We start from the raw sequence: 18,148 nt of genomic DNA on the forward strand, positions 1-18,148 counted from the left end.
CCATTATATCTACAGGAAAGCCGCTGGCATTTCCGTAGATATAATTAAGATGCTGCGATTTCTAATACTGCGCCGGATTTGGAAATCGCAGCGTGTTTGCGTTGCGCATTTTAACACAAAGTGGGCATGGGATTCGCATGAATCTCATCCACTTTGCTGATACTGTATAACGCCGCGATTTTTCCCCCGGTCTTTCCACTGCGGGCAAATTGCGGCGTTTCTGGTCCGTGGGGCCCCAGCCAGGCTTGCCACACACTGCGGAAACACGCCCTTCCTCACAGTAACGTCTATTTCGCTGTACTGTGAGAGGGAGCGTTCCTTACTGCCCAGCGATGATGTTGAGCAGTGAAGAACACCATCCCAGTACTCGTCTATGGACGAGTACTATCAGGAGGGGAGGGAGATGTTACTCACCACTCTCACAGTACTGCACAAAAGACACTACTGTGAGGAATGGCGTTCCTGGCTGACTGTCAGAAATGCCCTGCTGACAGTGAAGAGCTACGGTGCCAGTACCGATAGCTCTTCACCGAGGGCACAGAACATGAAAGCCAATAGTGCGCTGAATTCAGCGCACTGTCGTCTTTCTAGCAGTATATAAAACCGCATGTGTCCCAGGAGGTGAAAGGTCCTCTTCAACAGTTTTTAGAGTGTGCTTCTCTGCTGACACTAGTTGGGCACAACACTATAATGGTGAATCTATGGAAAAATTGCAATTTTCACTTCTCATTATCAGCTGTGAATTCATTTCTGGAAATTAAATGAATGCAGTACACAAGGGTTAAAAATGCTCACTACCCCCTTGATATATGCCCTGAAGGGTGTAGTTTTCAAAGTGTGGTTATGTGTCTATAGGTTCTACTTTACTGCCAATTCAGGGGCTCTGCAAAAGTGGCATGATGTCCAAAAACCAAAATAGTGTTTCTTACCTTCTGTGCCCGGCTGTGGCCAAACAGCAGTTTATACCCACATACGGCATTGTTATTGGTATGCCAGTGTCATACATGTGGGCATAAACTGCTGTTTGGGCACACAGCAGGGTGCAGATGTCAAGGAGCGCTATGTGCTTTGGACCACTGATTTACATTGTTTGTTTTTGGACGTCGTGTCACATTTGTAGATACTCTAAAAATGCTCCTATAAAATGGGGTAACTTCTGGGGAATTCTAATTTACTGGCAACTCCAGAGCCCTGCAAAAACAACATGGCATCCAGAAAATCCTCTCTTAGGGTGAATTCACACTGAGTAAACGCTAGCTTATTCTGAACGTAAAACACGTTCAGAATAAGCGGCGTCTAAAGCAGCTCCATTCATTTCTATGGGAGCGGGGATACGAGCGCTCCCCATAGAAATGAATGGGCTGCTTCTTTCACTCCGTGCAGTCCCATTGAAGTGAATGGGGAGTGCCGGCGTATACGGCAAGCTCTGCTCATGCCGGAGCGTACACGCCGGCACTCCCCATTCACTTCAATGGGACTGCACGGAGTGAAAGAAGCAGCCCATTCATTTCTATGGGGAGCACTCGTATCCCGGCTCCCATAGAAATGAATGGAGCTGCTTTAGACGCCGCTTATTCTGAACGTGTTTTACGTTCAGAATAAGCTAGCGTTTACTCAGTGTGAATGCACCCTTAGGCTAAGGCCCCAGGTTGCGGAACCACAGCTTTTTTTTGTCACAGTTTTGTTTTTTTCTTTTTTTAATGTAGATTGTGAGCCCCATATAGCCGTAAGAAAGTCGCATGAATGCACTTTTTCTTCAAATCCACCCCATTCTGAATTTTTTTCTAGCTTACCAGTACATTGTACAGAATAATAAATGGTAGCATCATGAAGAACAATTTGTCCCGCAACCATTAAGACCTCAAATGGCTTTGAGAGTGGAAAAATAAAAACGTTATGGGGTTTGGAAGGGGAGGGATTCAAAAATGAAAATTGAAAAATACTCGTCCCTGGACGGGGTTAAGCCATCTGTTTTTTGCCCCTTTTTGGCAACACCCCCCCCCCCCCAAAAAAAAAAAAAAAAAAAAAAAAAGCACAATTGCCTCCTTCTAATGCATTTTAACCTGATGGGCACTTTTATGCTGCCCATGGTCTGGAGTGCACTTTCACCTTTTCTGCTTTTTTAACCCCTTCCCGCTAGAGGATATTTTTGATTTTAATTTTTGACTTCACTCCAGGTACCAGCAAAATGGCGGCGCCCATGCGCTGCTGGGAAAATGGCGCCTCTGGCGCCTTTGACCATGGCGCCAGAGGGGTTAATGCCTCCGATCGGTCCGGGGACCGATCGGAGACATTAGCGCCGGTTGTCTACTGCTTAAAGCTCCCGGGCGGTCGCAATAGTTACACACCCGGCATGCGCCGTACTATTACGGTGGATGTCAGGAAGGGGTTAAAGAGGACCTTATCAATATTTCATGCTTATTTCCCCCCCACAGTGATGTGAGTATAATCTTAGGCCTTGTGGTGGAGCCTTCTTTGACAGGGTAAAAGAGTCATTGCAAAATATCTCCTTTTACTTCATAATATAAAGGGGGTTGTGGAAAGTCCAAAGTTTGCCATTATTAAAGTATTAAGTAAATTGACCCCACAGGAATCCACATTTGGAAACTCTCCCCAGCATAACATGATTGTGAAGCTGCAGCAAGTAATGGCACAGCTTTTTTTCCCCTCCTTTGGCAGGTGTTGTGTTTTCCTGAAGCAATAGCCACACCCTCTTAGTTTTATAAGGCGTAGGCCCAGGTAGGAGTGTATAGTTCTGGGTGTACTGGTGTGTTGTGTGGGTAAGAGGTGTGATAGCTGAATCATTTGTTTTGTGGATAATGTTTAGTCTGAGGTATATAAGTATGGTCTATACTTATTCAGATTTTTATGAATTTGTGATTTATATATAATGTGTTCTCCACAGACCATAGGTGGCACTGTTAATTGATTGATGTTTTATCTAATGTTTGTTTTTGGTTTTTTTATCATGTCCTCAACTCTCAGTAGTAAGTGTCCCTGCATAATGTTCCTGTACATTGTAGTGGATTTACTGCTGGAAAGCTTGCAGCACATTGTTGCAGCACTAACTATTTTTACCAGCATTAGGGGTCCACCTGATGTAGTCATGGTAACCATTTTAAAGGGGGTGTTCTGTGACTATCATTATTTCGTACCACTGCTAGTTGGTCCATAAACATAAGTGCTTGCCTGTCCCCCAGGCCTCAATCTCCATCGGTGGAAGATCCATTCCTTGTATACAGATCATGGGGTATCCAAGTTATGGGGAGAGGGGGAGGAGTACAACACGGGAGTCACGTTTGTGTATAGCGTGCCCCCCCCCCCCCCCCCGACACAAGTCCTGTGCATGGAAGAATGGAGCTTCCTCCACTGAAAACTGAGCAGTATGTTCACTTTAGCTGTGGAATTGGAAGCCTTTTCTATATAGATTTAATGAAAAAAGAAAACGCAGCAGACTCAATGAGAAAATGCTGCAGGAAAAAAAAGTATTTTGATGGCTCCCTCCCACATCTGCAGCGTTTCACTGCATGTGGCGTTTGCTGCAAGAGTACCTTCTGTGCACACGAAGTACATTAATAATATAACGGTAATACGTTTTGTTTATATAGTGCCAACATATTCCACAGCGTAAATTGTAGGGTTTACAGAAAAAGATACATTGAGTAAAAGACAATTCACAAAATGGGACTGTGTTCTATTTAAGAGATTACAATCTAGGAGGTAGCAGGTGTGGCATAGGAGGTAGCATTGCTTATATAGTGGTCCAGCTGTTTTTATGATAGAGGTTGCTTTCATTCCACATAACTAAAGCTGTATGAGCCATCGCCATTCAGTATCCTTTAATGTGCAGATGGTGCCTGGACATATAAAAATTAGTCTGATTATATATCCTGTAGTGTATTGTGGGCGCGTGAACAGAGGAGGGTTGTATTTGAGCGTCAAAACCTCCTTTCTGTTTTAAGCTACAAAACTACTCAATGAATAGTTATCAAACCGTATCCTTCCAGTTCTGATATCTTGGCTTTCTAGCAGTGTATATGGATCCACAAGCTCTGTCGTGTATATATTTGACTGTGACACACCTTCTGTCTTTACAGCACAACTGACTTAAAAAAAAAAAATACAAAATGCCACCTGCCAATGAAACAGATGATCGCATGAAAAAATTTAAGAACAAGGGCAAAGACACAGCAGTAAGTATATTGATGCTGTGGTTTCACTTTACCAAAACTCCTCACCATCTTTTATAATGACTGGTTGTGCTCATGAATTGTCTGCCATTATGACCTATCATGAAGTGGTTTACAGGCTTTGAATGACCGAGGCAGACTGCTAGAGTATAACTTGATCCTGGGTTTCCCAGGAATGCCCTTAATGCTTGGTCTGCCCTGATACTATATTTATTGCTAAATGCGTATCCAGGCCCAACAGGGTCCTAGAGCCTTCAGTCAAAAGTCTTCCTCAACTGTTCATGCTAGTATTATAATCCTATTATTATAAAGGTGAAAGTTTGTGTGTTTGTTCCTCAATCACGCAAACCCGCTCCACTGATTTGGCTGAAATTTTCCACAAACATAGTCACTACACTCGATTGCGCAATAGGCTACTTTTCGTCACAATAGCACACATACGTTTTTCCCAGGACCCCCACAAAACCCAAACTCGCATCATTATCTCTGCAATCTCACACACTTTGGACCATAGCAAGCCACAAAATTCATATTACCCTCTACAGCAGAGGTCAGCAACCCCTGGCACACGTGCCAAGAGTGGCACCCTCTGCCATATTTCACTGGCATGCCAGCAGCACAGGACCTGCAAGAGTTAAATGTAGTCCGAGTCTTCAGTGCTGTGCTAGAGCTGAGGCATAAGGACACTCCCCTTTGAGAGGGGTGCAGGAAACCCAGGAGGTGGAGCTTCATCGCTCAGGTCTGTGCCTGCTATAGTGGTCTGCATCCTGCAAAGATTCCCAGAGGAGGAAAGGAAGCTGCTAGCAAAGTGAAACTGAAAAACACACAGGTACATAGGATTACTGTTCTCATTAATGTCAGGCATTTGGGGTTATTAGTTTAGTGTTAGTATCTCCATGTGCCTCACATTGATAGGAATAAACCCCATCATGTCCCTTATATTAACCCCTGTGTGCCTCATATAAAGGTTACTAATATGTGAGACATATGGAGATACTAATAAAAGACCTCAATAATGAAGATACTTAATTATTACCTCCAAGTCTCTCACATATCAGTACCTCTTACACAGGGGTTAATGTGAGGGACATTATGGGGTTAATTGCTATTAAGAGGCACATGGAGTTACTAAACTGTCATGCACAGGGCCAGACTTTATGTTGCTTGCTCAAGAGTATCCTGTGCCCAAAATGTACATGTACTGGCGGAAAATAACAAATCATACAATGTCGTATATTCACTTGAAATACCTCTGTCCCAAAGACACTATGTACAGTTTATACCAACACCGTATAGCGGCTGAAATACAAATTACATTCAACACAAGTCTCACGTATTCTCAGAATTACAACAAAAACAAGATACAGAGCTACATTTCATATTCCATACCTTATACACAGTAGGAAAACCTTACCCGCACCTGTATTTACCCACTTCTACAATCACCGCAGACGAAGTCGCGGGTACCAGCTAGTCCTTACATATTTCATAAATATATATTACCGTATTTTTCGGACTATAAGACGCACTTTTTTTCCTCCCAATATGGGAGGAAAATGTGTGTGCGTCTTATAGTCCGAATGCAGCGTCTGTGTCCTGTCTATGAGGAGCAGCACGGAGAGCAGCACGGTGCCTGCCTGCTCTGCCCCTCCTTCCCTGTCTGTGTGGCGTGTTTGCAGGAGCGAGATCTGAGAGGCAGGGAAGTAGGGGCGAGCCAGACAGGTGAAGGAAGCGTGGTTTCAAGCTTGCCGAGAAAACCACACCTCTTTCACCCGTCTGGCTCATCCCTCCTTCACTGCCTCTCAGATCTGGCTCCGGCAATGAAACCACACAGACAGGGAAGGAGGGGCGGGCCAAACGGGGGAGGAGGCGTGGTTTTCTCGGCAAGCTTGAAACCACGCCTCCTTCACCCGTCTGGCCCGCCCCTACTTCCCTGCCTGTGTGGCTTTATTGCAGAAGCAAGATCTGAGAGGCAGTGAAGGAGGGACGAGCCAGACAGGTGAAAGAGGTGTGGTTTCAAGTTTGCTTAGAAAACCACACCTCCTTCACCCGTCTGGCCCGCCCCTTTTTCTCTTCTTACATAGCTTCACTGCAGGGTGTCTCTTTCCATCCATGGATGAGATTAGATAGAATAGATAGACAGACAGACAGACAGATAGGAGATAGATAGACAGACAGACAGATAGGAGATAGATAGATAGGATAGATTAGATAGATAGATATGTTCAAATCACCCCCATATCCCTACAATACATATAAAACAAAAACATTACTGTGAAACACATACACATTTGGTATCCCTGTGTCCGAAAGCCCCCGGTTCTATTTACATTGGTGAAATATTATATTATTAGGTTATTAAATATTTCACCAATTTTTTTTCCTTAATTTTTTTCCCCTATTTTCCTCCTCTAAAACCTTAGTGCGTCTTATAGTCCGAAAAATACGGTATATACATTTTTTTTTTTTTCCCTCTTATGCCCCCTCCTAAGTTTATATCTTTGCAGGTGTCATGGATAGAATGTTTTAAGTCTGGATTTTTTTTGTTTTATCATAGGAGTTAAGACGCCGGAGAATAGAAGTTAGTGTGGAACTTAGAAAGGCGAAGAAAGATGACCAGATCCTTAAGAGACGGAATGTCACTTCATTTCCTGATGAAATACTGTCCCCTGAACAGAAAAGTAAACAGGTAGTTTAACCCTCTGTTTTACCCTAAATGGGACTGTAGCTTAGAAATGACAATAAGGGCATATTCTCAGAACAATCTCCTTACCCCCGATGTCACAAGGCCTATGACGAGATGGCTAGAATGGGCTGATGTTGCGCTCCACCCACCATAACTATTTGGATTAATTTGCATGAGATATTCTAGGCTTTCAAATGCTTCTAACTTTCCACTGCAGCAAAGTCAAGGAAATGAATTCATCCTGCACATGATTGGGCTGGTTTATGGTGGAAAAAAAACTCCTGACGGGTTCTGTTTAAAACCAGTGTGGCAGATTTATGAAGACTAGCACTAGACATGCCATTCGTCCTAGACAGTGGTGAATCTAGCCTCTCTGCTGCCTGAGGCGGACGCTCAAAAGACTCACCCAATGATTATGAATCTGGTGGGACAAATGTCCCTGCACTTACTTGCCATAAATCCTTTTTGGGAAAGTGGAGCAGAGTTTACCCCTTTCACTGCCAGGGGTTTTCAGATTTCTCTTCTGAATGCTAGGGCAATTTTCATAGTTTTGAGATGATCAAATAAAACCTAACTTGCAACTATAAATAAATAAAAATCATACAACCCCTCCCCCCCCCTTCCCATTAGTAGTAAGGACATTTTAATACGTCAGCTAAAAAAAGTGCCCCCTTGGGAGGATGTATAAATACATGGGTGGCAGGGAAAAGGTTAAGAGTTTAAATTTTTGTACAAAACTGGTAACTTTTTATGCCATGCACACCAGAAAACTGATATACAAGCTTAAAGGGGTTGTCCCATCACAAGGATCCTATCTATACTGCTTGTTAATGTGAATGTAAGACTTTTCCTAAATACATTGCTTCAGCAAAACTGCTTTGTTTGTCCACTATATTACTTTATTCATTTCTCTGTTGACACATCCCTTGACTTATCTGGTCAAAAGTCAAGTGATGGATCTGTCGCTCTCAGAGGAGGGGCTAAGTGCACGGGAGCCAGCCTGGAGGGGGGGGGGGGGGAGAGGCCGCCAATACAGACCCGGCATCCGCTGTAATAGAGAGGCGGATGCCGGGGAGTGTAGACGCCGGCACAGGTGCCTGCAACATCGCTACGCTCCTGCCCTGCATGAAGCCAGCAGCGGCAGGAGCAATGCCGCTATTCTGCTTCCCCCCCCCCCCCCTCCGGAATAGCAGCATCGCTCCTGCCGCTGCTGGCTTCATGCAGGGCAGGAGCGTAGCGATGTTGCAGGCACCTGTGCCGGCGTCTACACTCCCCGGCATCCGCCTCTCTATTACAGCGGATGCCGGGTCTGTATTGCATTTTGGAGGCTGTACATCCAATGCCTAGCTGCATCGGGAGCGCACACGCAGGGCCAGCGGCATAGAAGCGACGACTTCTCGCCGCTGGCTTTGCATATGAAACCCTGCCCACCAATGACTCAACAAAGCTGGAAGAAAGAAGAATTTACAGCAGCGAAGACTGGTGAGTATGCGATGTGGGAATACCCGTTTAATATGTCTGGGCCATTTAAGTGTATAAGGCAGACTTATGGCGTTTTCAGTTGTAGGCTTAAAGAGGACCTTTCATGGTTTGGGGCACAGGCAGTTCTATATACTGCTGGAAAGCCAACAGTGCGCTGAATTCAGCGCACTGTTGGCTTTCCCGATCTGTGCCCCGGGTAAAGGGCTTTCAGTCCCAGGGCCGTAGCTCTTTACAGTCAGAAGGGCGTTCCTGACAGTCTGTCAAGAGTGTCCTTCTTCACAGCAGCGCCTATGGCCAAGTATTATCAGGAGGGGGGCGTTCCTTCCCGCTCACACTGTGCAGCGCTATATGCGCTGCTGTGGAGAAGGACTTTCTTGACACTGTCAAACGCCTGTAAGGGCTCGTTCACACATGGGCAAAGGGGTGAATTTTGACAGCGGATTTCCCTTCAAAATCTGCCCCTTTACAATGGTGGTCTATGCAGACCACTGGACTTCTTTTTTTCTGCTAGCGGCGGGCTGCTGCTAGTGGAGAAAAGAAGCGACATGTCCTATCTTCAAGCGGAAACTGCGGCGCGCGCTGGACCGCGGCTTCCGCCTAGCGGCAGCACCCTCCTATGTCAGCTCATTCATTTGATGGTCGTGGCAGGCGGGTTTTGACCAGAGAGACGGTGCACATGTGAACTGACCCTAAAGAGTTACGGTACCGGGACCAAAAGCTCTTTACCTGGGGCTCCGCATTGAAATATATATATATATATATATATATATTATATAAATTTTTTTTTTTTTTTTTTAACCAGACAGAGTACTGCATGTCCGACTGTGTCCAGTTAAAAGAAAAAAAAAGTTTAGCTGTGGAGCGCTTAAAACTCTCACCAGCGCACACCGCCGGAGACTCTTCAAGCCCATTCAAATGAATGGGATTGAAACATGCCGGAAGGTTTGTCTCCTGCCCCTGTTTTGTGCAGGAAATGGAAACCTGCAGAACTGAGTACGGGTGCAGATGTGAACGAGCCCTTGCTTGCACTGACTTAAAAAAAAAAAGTGGTGGAAGCCTTGTAATGCACTTTTTTGTGAGTGCTCCGCCATATTTTTATGGTGTTCCCAGGCATTTTCTGATTTGTAAATGGTGTAAATTTTTTTTTTTTTTTTTTTTTCCTCCTTCCCCAGGTGCCCCTTCTTTCCTTAGATGAAATAGTAGAAGGAATTCACTCTAGAAACCCAGATCTGGAACTGAAGTGCACACAGGCTGCAAGGTAACAGAGTTCTTAAAGGAGGTCTGTGAGCAGGGAAATTCTAATGATTGATCCTTGTAGGAATCCTTAAACACTTTCCAAATATGCCTTTTGTTGTTCAGCATTACAGATCCATTATGAAAAAATTGCGGTTTTTATTAATAATCCACTGATCTGATACTGATGACCTGATTCTTGACCATTCCACTCCTCAGTTGTTTGAAGAGACTATGAGGCTTGGACAGTCAATACTTCCTCTTCTCTGGCAACGATATCATGTCGTTGGTCACCTAGCCATGCTAAAGCTCGGTACCAGTTAAATGAATGGGTTTGCACTGCCATACCAACTACAGCCACTATGAAGTGCACAGCTCTGTGTGCTGCAGTACTTTGCCAGTGAAGCATACAACTTAAAACAGCCAGCAGAACAGCACCTCCACAATTTCTTTGTTTTGTAACTGTAACTTAGGATTCTTACAAAATACATAAACAAGGAGTTAACCCCCCCCCCCCCAAACAAAAGATGAGGGGAGGGGGTTGCTCAGTCAAAAACTGTGACATGCTGTAGGTGTCCCAATGCATTAACCCTTAAGTACTATCATGGTATCTATCATACATATTATTATAGTACTTAAGGGTTAAAGGCATAAACTGTAGCAGTTAGGACCTATTCTAATGGAAGGTCATCAATATCATGGTTTTGGAATATCCCTTTAATGTTGTTGATGGGATAGTTCATAGGGCTGTCTGAAATGTTTGACTTTATATTTTCAACCACCTAGTGTGCAAGCTATTGCTTCATGGTTTTTAACGTTATGCTGAGTGGTGGTTGTTGTTGCTTAAGAATACTCGATTAGAGATGACTTTTATACTTGCAGGAAAATGCTGTCTCGGGAAAGGAATCCTCCACTAAATGACATTATTGAAGCTGGACTCATACCAAAACTGGTGGATTTCTTGAGCTACCATGACAACATTACTTTGCAGTTTGAAGCCGCTTGGGCACTTACAAATATTGCTTCTGGTACCTCTGAACAGACAAAAGCTGTGGTTGATGGAGAAGCCATTCCTGCTTTTATCTCTCTAATCTCCTCACCACATGTGCAAATCAGTGAGCAGGCAGTATGGGCTTTAGGAAACATTGCTGGTAAGACTTACAGGGCTGACAGTTTCTATAAAACTTGCATGTTGTGTATGAAATCTTAATGTGTATGGGCATATTAAGCAGGTGGTTGGAAAGATGGAAGCGGCTAAAGACTAAATGCTCAGCATTAGCTATTGAGAAAAACCCTCTTACTAGTGGTTTGCAATGGTAAAGGTAATTATAGCTAGTTACATAGTACGTTGCCAACACTTGTGTCCACTTCCTTGAAGCTGTACTCTTATAACCTGAATGAAATTGATATATAGTAGGTTAGGACTGCCCCTATCTATAGGGGTGGAACCCATGATGCTATTTTGGTTTGATTCCAACTGTGACTTGTTTTACAAAGGCTAAAAGCAGCTTATTGGTATAGTCAGTCAGAAGGTGTCTTATTAGTGGGTGAGCTGCTTCTCCATAGTCTGAAAGTGTTGAAAATATTTTAGTAACCATTTCTGAACTGCCCATAGAGTATATACATCCAGAAGTGACTGCCTTCATCTGCAAGGACATGAGCGTGCCATAATGTCTGTACTCTGACCTAGTGGTCACGTGACCTGCCAAGATCTGAGCCTGTTAGAGCTGCTGGGTCCCGCACAGTGGCGTAACTAGGAATGGCGGGGCCCTGTGGCAAACTTTTTGACACCAAAGACCTCGACTGACCCTCTACCCCCCCCCCCCCCCGTACGCTCTATTATGTCCTATAGTGGCCCCTGCACACTGTATTATGTCCCACTGTGGTCACCCATAAACAATTATACAGACTTTTCAGACCCCAGAGTATAATAATTGTAGACCCAGGGGGAGAAAAACATATAAAACTGTTACTCTCCTATCTCCCGTCTCCTACGCTGTCGGCCTCCGAAGCAGTCAGACGTCACATGACACAGGCCGGGCTCATGAGATGTCAGACGACTTGGCCAAAGCCTGCCCGGATCGTGGAGAGGTAAGTAATAGTAGGCCCTGTGGCAGCTGCCTCTGCTGCTACGGCAGTAGTTGCACCACTGGTCCTACAGGACCTCGATCAGCTGTATATAGTTATGGGCAGGATGCTATATTCCTTCTGTAATTGGGGCTAAATGTACCAGCTACAGAAGAAACTGTGCCACCCCCACCCCCCAAAAAAAAAATGATCAGATGTCCCCAAAAGTCTATTCTAATTTTTTTTTTTTTTTTTTTTAAGGTAATATTATGCATACCTCATTACTGTGTTTTTAAAAACCAGGCTTTCCCTCTAGGTGACGGTCCTCTGTACAGAGATGCACTGATCAACTGCAATGTGATTCCACCACTACTAGCCCTGGTGTCACCGCAGACTCCGGTATTGAAATACCCCAGCCCTTATATATATATATATATATATATATATATATATATATATATATATATATATATATAGTGGGTTTTTTTGTTTTTTTTTTTGAATGCCTATTTCAAGTCTTTTGTCTGGCTTTACTAACTTATGTTTCGTTCAGATTTGCCCCTGGTATCAATCTGTCGTATATTTGCCTAAAGAGCCAAAAAACTGTTTGGAACTCTCGTTTGAAACCCCATTGACATGACTAGATTTTAAAAAAAAAAAAATAAATAAATAAATAAATAAAAAAAATTCACAGGTAAGGTTTTTCAGCCTTTTGAACAGAGACCAAACTTGAACTTGCAGGACTGTGTCTGTACACAACAGACCGCCAGACTTCCGCTCCCGGCAGCACCCTCCTATGTCGGCTCATTCATTTGAGCCGACAGCGGAAGGGAAAGCCGCGACCACGATGGTCGCGGCAGGCGGGTTTTGACCAGAGAGACGTGGCTCGCCGCATCTCTCTCGGTGTCAAAACCCGCGCGGGCATTTCACATGTGAACTGACCCTAACTCTTTGGAATCCTTCTTGTATTAACTTTTTTTTTTTTTTTTTTTTTTCTCTGGTTGCAAGCAGGTGGATACCAGGCACAAGAGTGAACAAAGCATTACATAACTTGCTTAGCTATTCATATTTGTAAAATTGTCAGCGATCTATTTTTGTGAGGCATCAGGGACTTTAAGTCACACTGAGCATGTAGCTTGTTAAACCATGTGTCTTGGTATAGCTGTCAGTGACTACCTAGAAAAGCACTCCAGTAAAACTTGGTTTGTTTCTATCTTGTAAAATGAGTATTTTTGTAGTGTAATTTTACTTGCTGACAGCACTGACCTCCAATCTGATTCATATTGATTCCTGTATGAACAGGAGGTCAATGCAGGTCTATGATGGTCAGATTCTAATAGACTTGGATTGTTATATTGATGTTCTGTTCATGCAGGAAATGTGGTGTGCTTCAGAGGTGGGCACATTACACATTACAAAAGGTTCATTTTCAAACTAGAGACAAAACCATTCTTCTAGTGGAGCAATTCATTTAGAGTAACAAGGATAGGGTAATTTACAAAGCTATTAGTATTTAATGATTTATGTTTCCTACACTGTTATGCTGTGAAGAATAATTATCCTCTAAATAGCAACTTGGAAGGGAGAGGGATAGTATTTTGACAACTACTGGTGGAATATAGGTATGCCCCTAGCTGGACAAGGTACATCTATACAATCATTCATTTCAATGGGGGCACCAGAGATAGCCAGGCTCTGTGCTTCAGCTATCTGTGGTGAACGTGCGGGAGTCCCATCCATCAAGGCGCACAGCTGAATTCACAACAGGGGAAAAACTAGAATGACTTCAGGGTCAATGGCAGTTTTTGTTTTTTGTTTTTTTTGCCCATCAATCAGCTATTTGTCCATAGATGGAGGATAAACTTTTTTTTTTTTTTTTTTTTTGTGGCATTCATAACTCATTTAATGTATTCTTGGTATTGCATTCTGTTATGATCATGTTTGTCTACTGAACAATAACTTAATCTATTTGAATACTTAGCTTGGGTTTCTCCGCAATATTACATGGACCCTATCTAACCTGTGTCGCAACAAAAACCCATACCCACCTATGCAAGCTGTTCTTCAAATCCTGCCAACTCTGACACAGCTTATGCACCATGAAGACAAAGACATCTTATCGGATACATGTTGGGCCATGTCATATCTCACTGATGGTGCTAATGATAGAATTGATGTAGTGGTAAAGGCTGGGATTGTGGACAGACTGATACAGTTAATGCATGGTCAAGAGCTTAGCATTTTGGTAAGTCAATGTTGGATCTGTACTTAATTTATATAGGTTTAGCACTAATGAAATATCACTGAAGTTAAGAGAAGGTTGTGCTGTAGTTTGAGCACTGTAAGAACAAAGTTCCACTCAGGTGTTCTCTATGCAAAAATCTGTAATGGGATCACCAGTTAACGCGTGCTACATATAATACTTGGGTTGAAACAAGGCCTTTGGACCCCTTTAGCCTCCACGGTCTGGTGTAACCTGTTACCGCTACACCTCTGGTTCCGCTCCATTCTTAGCCATGCAGAAAGTCATGGAAACTTTGTGGCCACAATTGCAGCATTTGCTTGACTTTTCGGGAGTGTCTAATAGCTAAAATTTTCCTCAGACTCCAGCACTACGTACTATTGGAAACATTGTCACAGGAACAGACAAACAGACCCAGGTGGCCATAGATGCTGGAATCCTCTCAATCTTGCCTCAGCTCCTGCGGTATCCAAAACACAGTGTTCAGAGGGAGGCAGCATGGGCGCTTAGTAACATTGCAGCAGGTCCAGCTAAACAAATTCAACAACTCATTACTTGTGGACTCCTACCTCCACTGATAGAACTTCTCCAAAAGGTACAGAGTGACTCAAATAGTGTTAACTTGCATCAAGTCCCTTTTACTTTTTTTTTTTTTTTTTTTTTCTCCTCCCATCCTAAACTGGTCAACATAAAGTAATGACCTTTTCCCATGGTGCCCTTCCCTAAGACTTGTTTCTGAAATGTCATAAAGTTTAAAAACCCTAAGCAAATTAATAACTACTCGTGGACCAGGCCGTTCTAATACATTGGTTGGCACTGTGCAAAAAATACCACTACCATCACCTAGAAATACCTGACCTGCACAAACTATAATGCTCTCTCAATTGCCCCCCCCCCCCCATAGTATAATGCTTAGTGGCTCTCACACAGTGTAATGACTGACTAATGGGTCCCCCCCGGTTGCCCCCACAGTTTTATCAAACAATCCCCTCCCACTTAAGAAGATGAGACCTGTAACTGACTTCATGGGTAGACCTCCACTATGAGACAAAAATGAGAAAATAAATCCAGAAAACCGCATTCTCTGATTTGGAAAGAATTTATTTGGTTGGAATTAGTGGTTGACTAAACTCCCTCCTCCACTTTATACTCTCATCTCCTGGGTTCAGTGTCCTCTCTGGTGCTCTTCTGTCATATGACTGAGGCATGTGACTAAGCCACAGCAGTCACATGTGGTGTAATGACGTCAGTGCACCCCATGTGACTGCTGAGGCCTCAGTAATGATGTCTGAAGACGGCAGGCTGGAGCAAGGATGCACAGGAAAGTGGGGTTGTCTGTGGGGTGTCTTTTACCGTCCCTGGGCCTCTATTATACTCTGGGGTCTCTTCAGATCCCAGAATATAATAGCACCTTTAAGCAGGGGGGGGGCGAAGGGCTGTTGTGAGCATATAATACTGTGTGTCGAGCATATTCTACTGTGTGCTGCCACTATGGAGCATATTATACTGTGTGGGGCCCCATGACTCACTAGCAAGAATTTGCTATAGGGGGCCCCGGACAAAGTTTGCATTGGGGCCCACAAGACTTTAGTGACGCCACTGCAGGAATCTCATAGTGCAATACACCCTTGCAAAGCTTAATTTGGTCATTGTGCTTCCTTCCCTAGGGTGACTTTAAAGCACAGAAGGAGGCTGTATGGGCAGTGACCAACTACACTAGTGGGGGCACTGTGGAACAGGTAGTACAGTTGGTACATAGTGGAGTGCTGGAACCACTCTTCAATCTACTGTCTGTGAAGGACAGCAAAACAGTCTTGGTAATCTTAGATGCCATCTCCAACATCTTTCTGGTAAGCTAAATGTTGAACAAGTTTAGTTTACATGAATACCTAGCTAATAGTTTGAAATAAACTTTCATAATGGGCTAAACTGTGTCTCATAAAATAAAATCTATTGTCAGAACAAACTTGGCATGCCACTAAACTACCTGTATATGCAGCATGGTCTGATGCATTGAACAATAAATGAGACCTGTATGAACTAGTGTATATTCTGATTGCCAAAAGGTATACTCTAATTTATTACGTATAACAAAACTTTATGTACTGCAGGCTGCTGAAAAGCTTGGTGAGTTGGAGAAACTATGTCTGGTTGTAGAGGAGTTGGGAGGACTGGAGAAGATTGAGGCTCTACAGACTCATGACAACCACATGGTTTATCATGCTGCTTTGGCACTAATAGAGAAATACTTCTCAGGCGAGGTATGGAATTTTTCTTGAGGAATCTGACAGCATCTAGTAGGCTGTTTACATAATGCATGCAAATTTTATAGCTGATCTGTCTACAACTAGCTTTAGGCCATTGTGGCTTATCAGTGGTGGGGTTATTCCATCATAACTTGCTTGGATGGGGCAGTTTAGAAGGCATAAATTTGTCTAAACAAATAGGAGTAAGAGAATAGCCTTTCTTAAGGCTATTCCTACGTGTTATCGGGGGGAGGGGGGGAATCATTTTAATAGTAGAATCCCATTAATGTTGCTAAAGTTAATCAGTTCTTCCCCCAAATATTCTTTTCTGTATCAGGAGGTGGATGACATGGCTGTATTGGAACCAGAAGCTAATAAGGATACATACAAGTTCCAAGCTCCATATGTGCGCAAAGAGGCTTTCAATTTCTAATATTTATGCAGTGGTTAAATAAAGTGTAAAGTAATTTGTAAAAATAGTTTCAATGGTTATTTGTATTGGTTTGCTGCAGTCTAAATAAAATTGTAGTTCTCGCATTGACTTTATTGCATTTCCTAGACAGAGGAAAGGATCTGCCCAATGTTGCCTGACAATCGTTGGGGGTGCCTGGAGATTCCTTACATGATTCTCCTCCATTAGACTAGAATGTATGAAAGACTCTCCTCCAGAAATGTAATCTGAATTTATAGGGTTGATTGTGCTTTATGCTGTAGGGTACTTGTACAAACCTGGCTATAATCTGTATCTGTGCAAACTCTCATTAGCATTTATCTGGCAGAACTTCAATATATAATGAAGGTGTGGCATCATATAAAATTTTATTTTCCATATTGTACAACTGTACTCTTAAACTGTGGAGCCTAGAAAGTTGTGTGTCTAGTAGAGATGTTTTAATACTAGCACACTTGGGGTCCATTCACAGAGAGTAAACGCGTGCTTATTTTGGCAAAAATACACATGTAAAACTTTTTTTTTTTTTTTTTTCTACACCTGGTCTACAACTAAAACTGTAGACCACAGCCTTCTATTTTCAGATCTAAATATATTCTATTTGGCCCACACAGTATAGCACCCCCTTAATGGTATATTGTCCCTTTTTTGTCCCAATACTTGTGCTAGCAGTAACAGGCTGTTACTACTAGCACAGGCTTCGAGCCTATATGGTAATATCCCAGACCATGTGACATCTGAGACTTTACCATATAGACCCGAAGCCTGCTAGGATTAACATCTGATCCCTTACTTAAACCGATCTCGCTGCTGCCTCTTCTCCCGGCAGAAAGAAATCTGCGTCTCGGCGTAGGTGGCGTGAGGATGCTGCTTGCGCTAAGATGCAGAGGTCAGCACAGGAGAGGGGCCGCTCAGGTTGTTTTAAGAGCGGCTGCTCTGCTGGTATAGGTAAAAAAAAATGAAAGAGAAAAAAAAAAAAAAAAAAAAATCGTCTGGTCTAACCCCCCCCCCCCCCCTTCGGAGCGCCGCCTGAGGTGGTCATATCACTGGGGGGGGATAAGAAATAGGGTGTACTGTGCAGGGGGGCGATGTGGCATGCATGGGTTTACTGTGGGGGAGGCAGAGGTGTGGGGTGCATGGGTGTCCCAGAGTCAATTTAGAACTGGGTGAAGCTAAACTTGCCACAGTCCACCCACATTTTGTCCCTCTTTCTGCCCTTTAAAACTTGGGAGGTATGGGCTGATCCTGAACTTGTTCAATCCAAAAGAAATCCTTGGCCCTAAACAAAACTAATCTTGAGAGGTTTGTCCATCTCTATTATGTACTTAATAGTAAATTACTGGGTAAGGCTACTCCTGAAAAAGACTTGAGGATTTTGGTAGACACTAAGATTACCTCTAGTAACCAGTGTCAGGCAGCTGCTGCCAAAGCAATACAATTATGGGATGCATAAATACTTATGACAAAATCATAGTTATGGCTCTAAAGAAATCACTAGTATGGCTACCCAGACTATTGTATGCAATTTTGAGCCCCAATGTACAAGGAGGA

At 43.4% G+C, this 18,148-nt stretch overlaps 2 protein-coding genes across 2 annotated transcripts in view; one reads left to right on the forward strand and one right to left on the reverse strand.

The window, feature by feature from the left end:
- Positions 1 to 18,148, reverse strand: part of LOC142217007 (actin-related protein 2/3 complex subunit 1A-A) — a 248,285-nt gene that overhangs the window by 16,601 nt on the left and 213,536 nt on the right. The window lies entirely within an intron of this gene.
- On the forward strand, positions 4,128 to 16,579 carry LOC142216998 (importin subunit alpha-5-like). Its single transcript, XM_075285149.1, has 10 exons — positions 4,128 to 4,193; positions 6,748 to 6,879; positions 9,531 to 9,616; positions 10,474 to 10,742; positions 11,975 to 12,057; positions 13,640 to 13,903; positions 14,262 to 14,495; positions 15,568 to 15,750; positions 16,012 to 16,161; positions 16,484 to 16,579. The coding sequence occupies exons 1-10, from the start codon at positions 4,128 to 4,130 to the stop codon at positions 16,577 to 16,579; spliced, it is 1,563 nt and encodes a 520-aa protein (XP_075141250.1).

The sequence above is a fragment of the Leptodactylus fuscus genome, chromosome 8, assembly GCF_031893055.1.
Source record: "Leptodactylus fuscus isolate aLepFus1 chromosome 8, aLepFus1.hap2, whole genome shotgun sequence".
Classification (NCBI taxonomy): Eukaryota; Metazoa; Chordata; class Amphibia; order Anura; family Leptodactylidae; genus Leptodactylus; species Leptodactylus fuscus.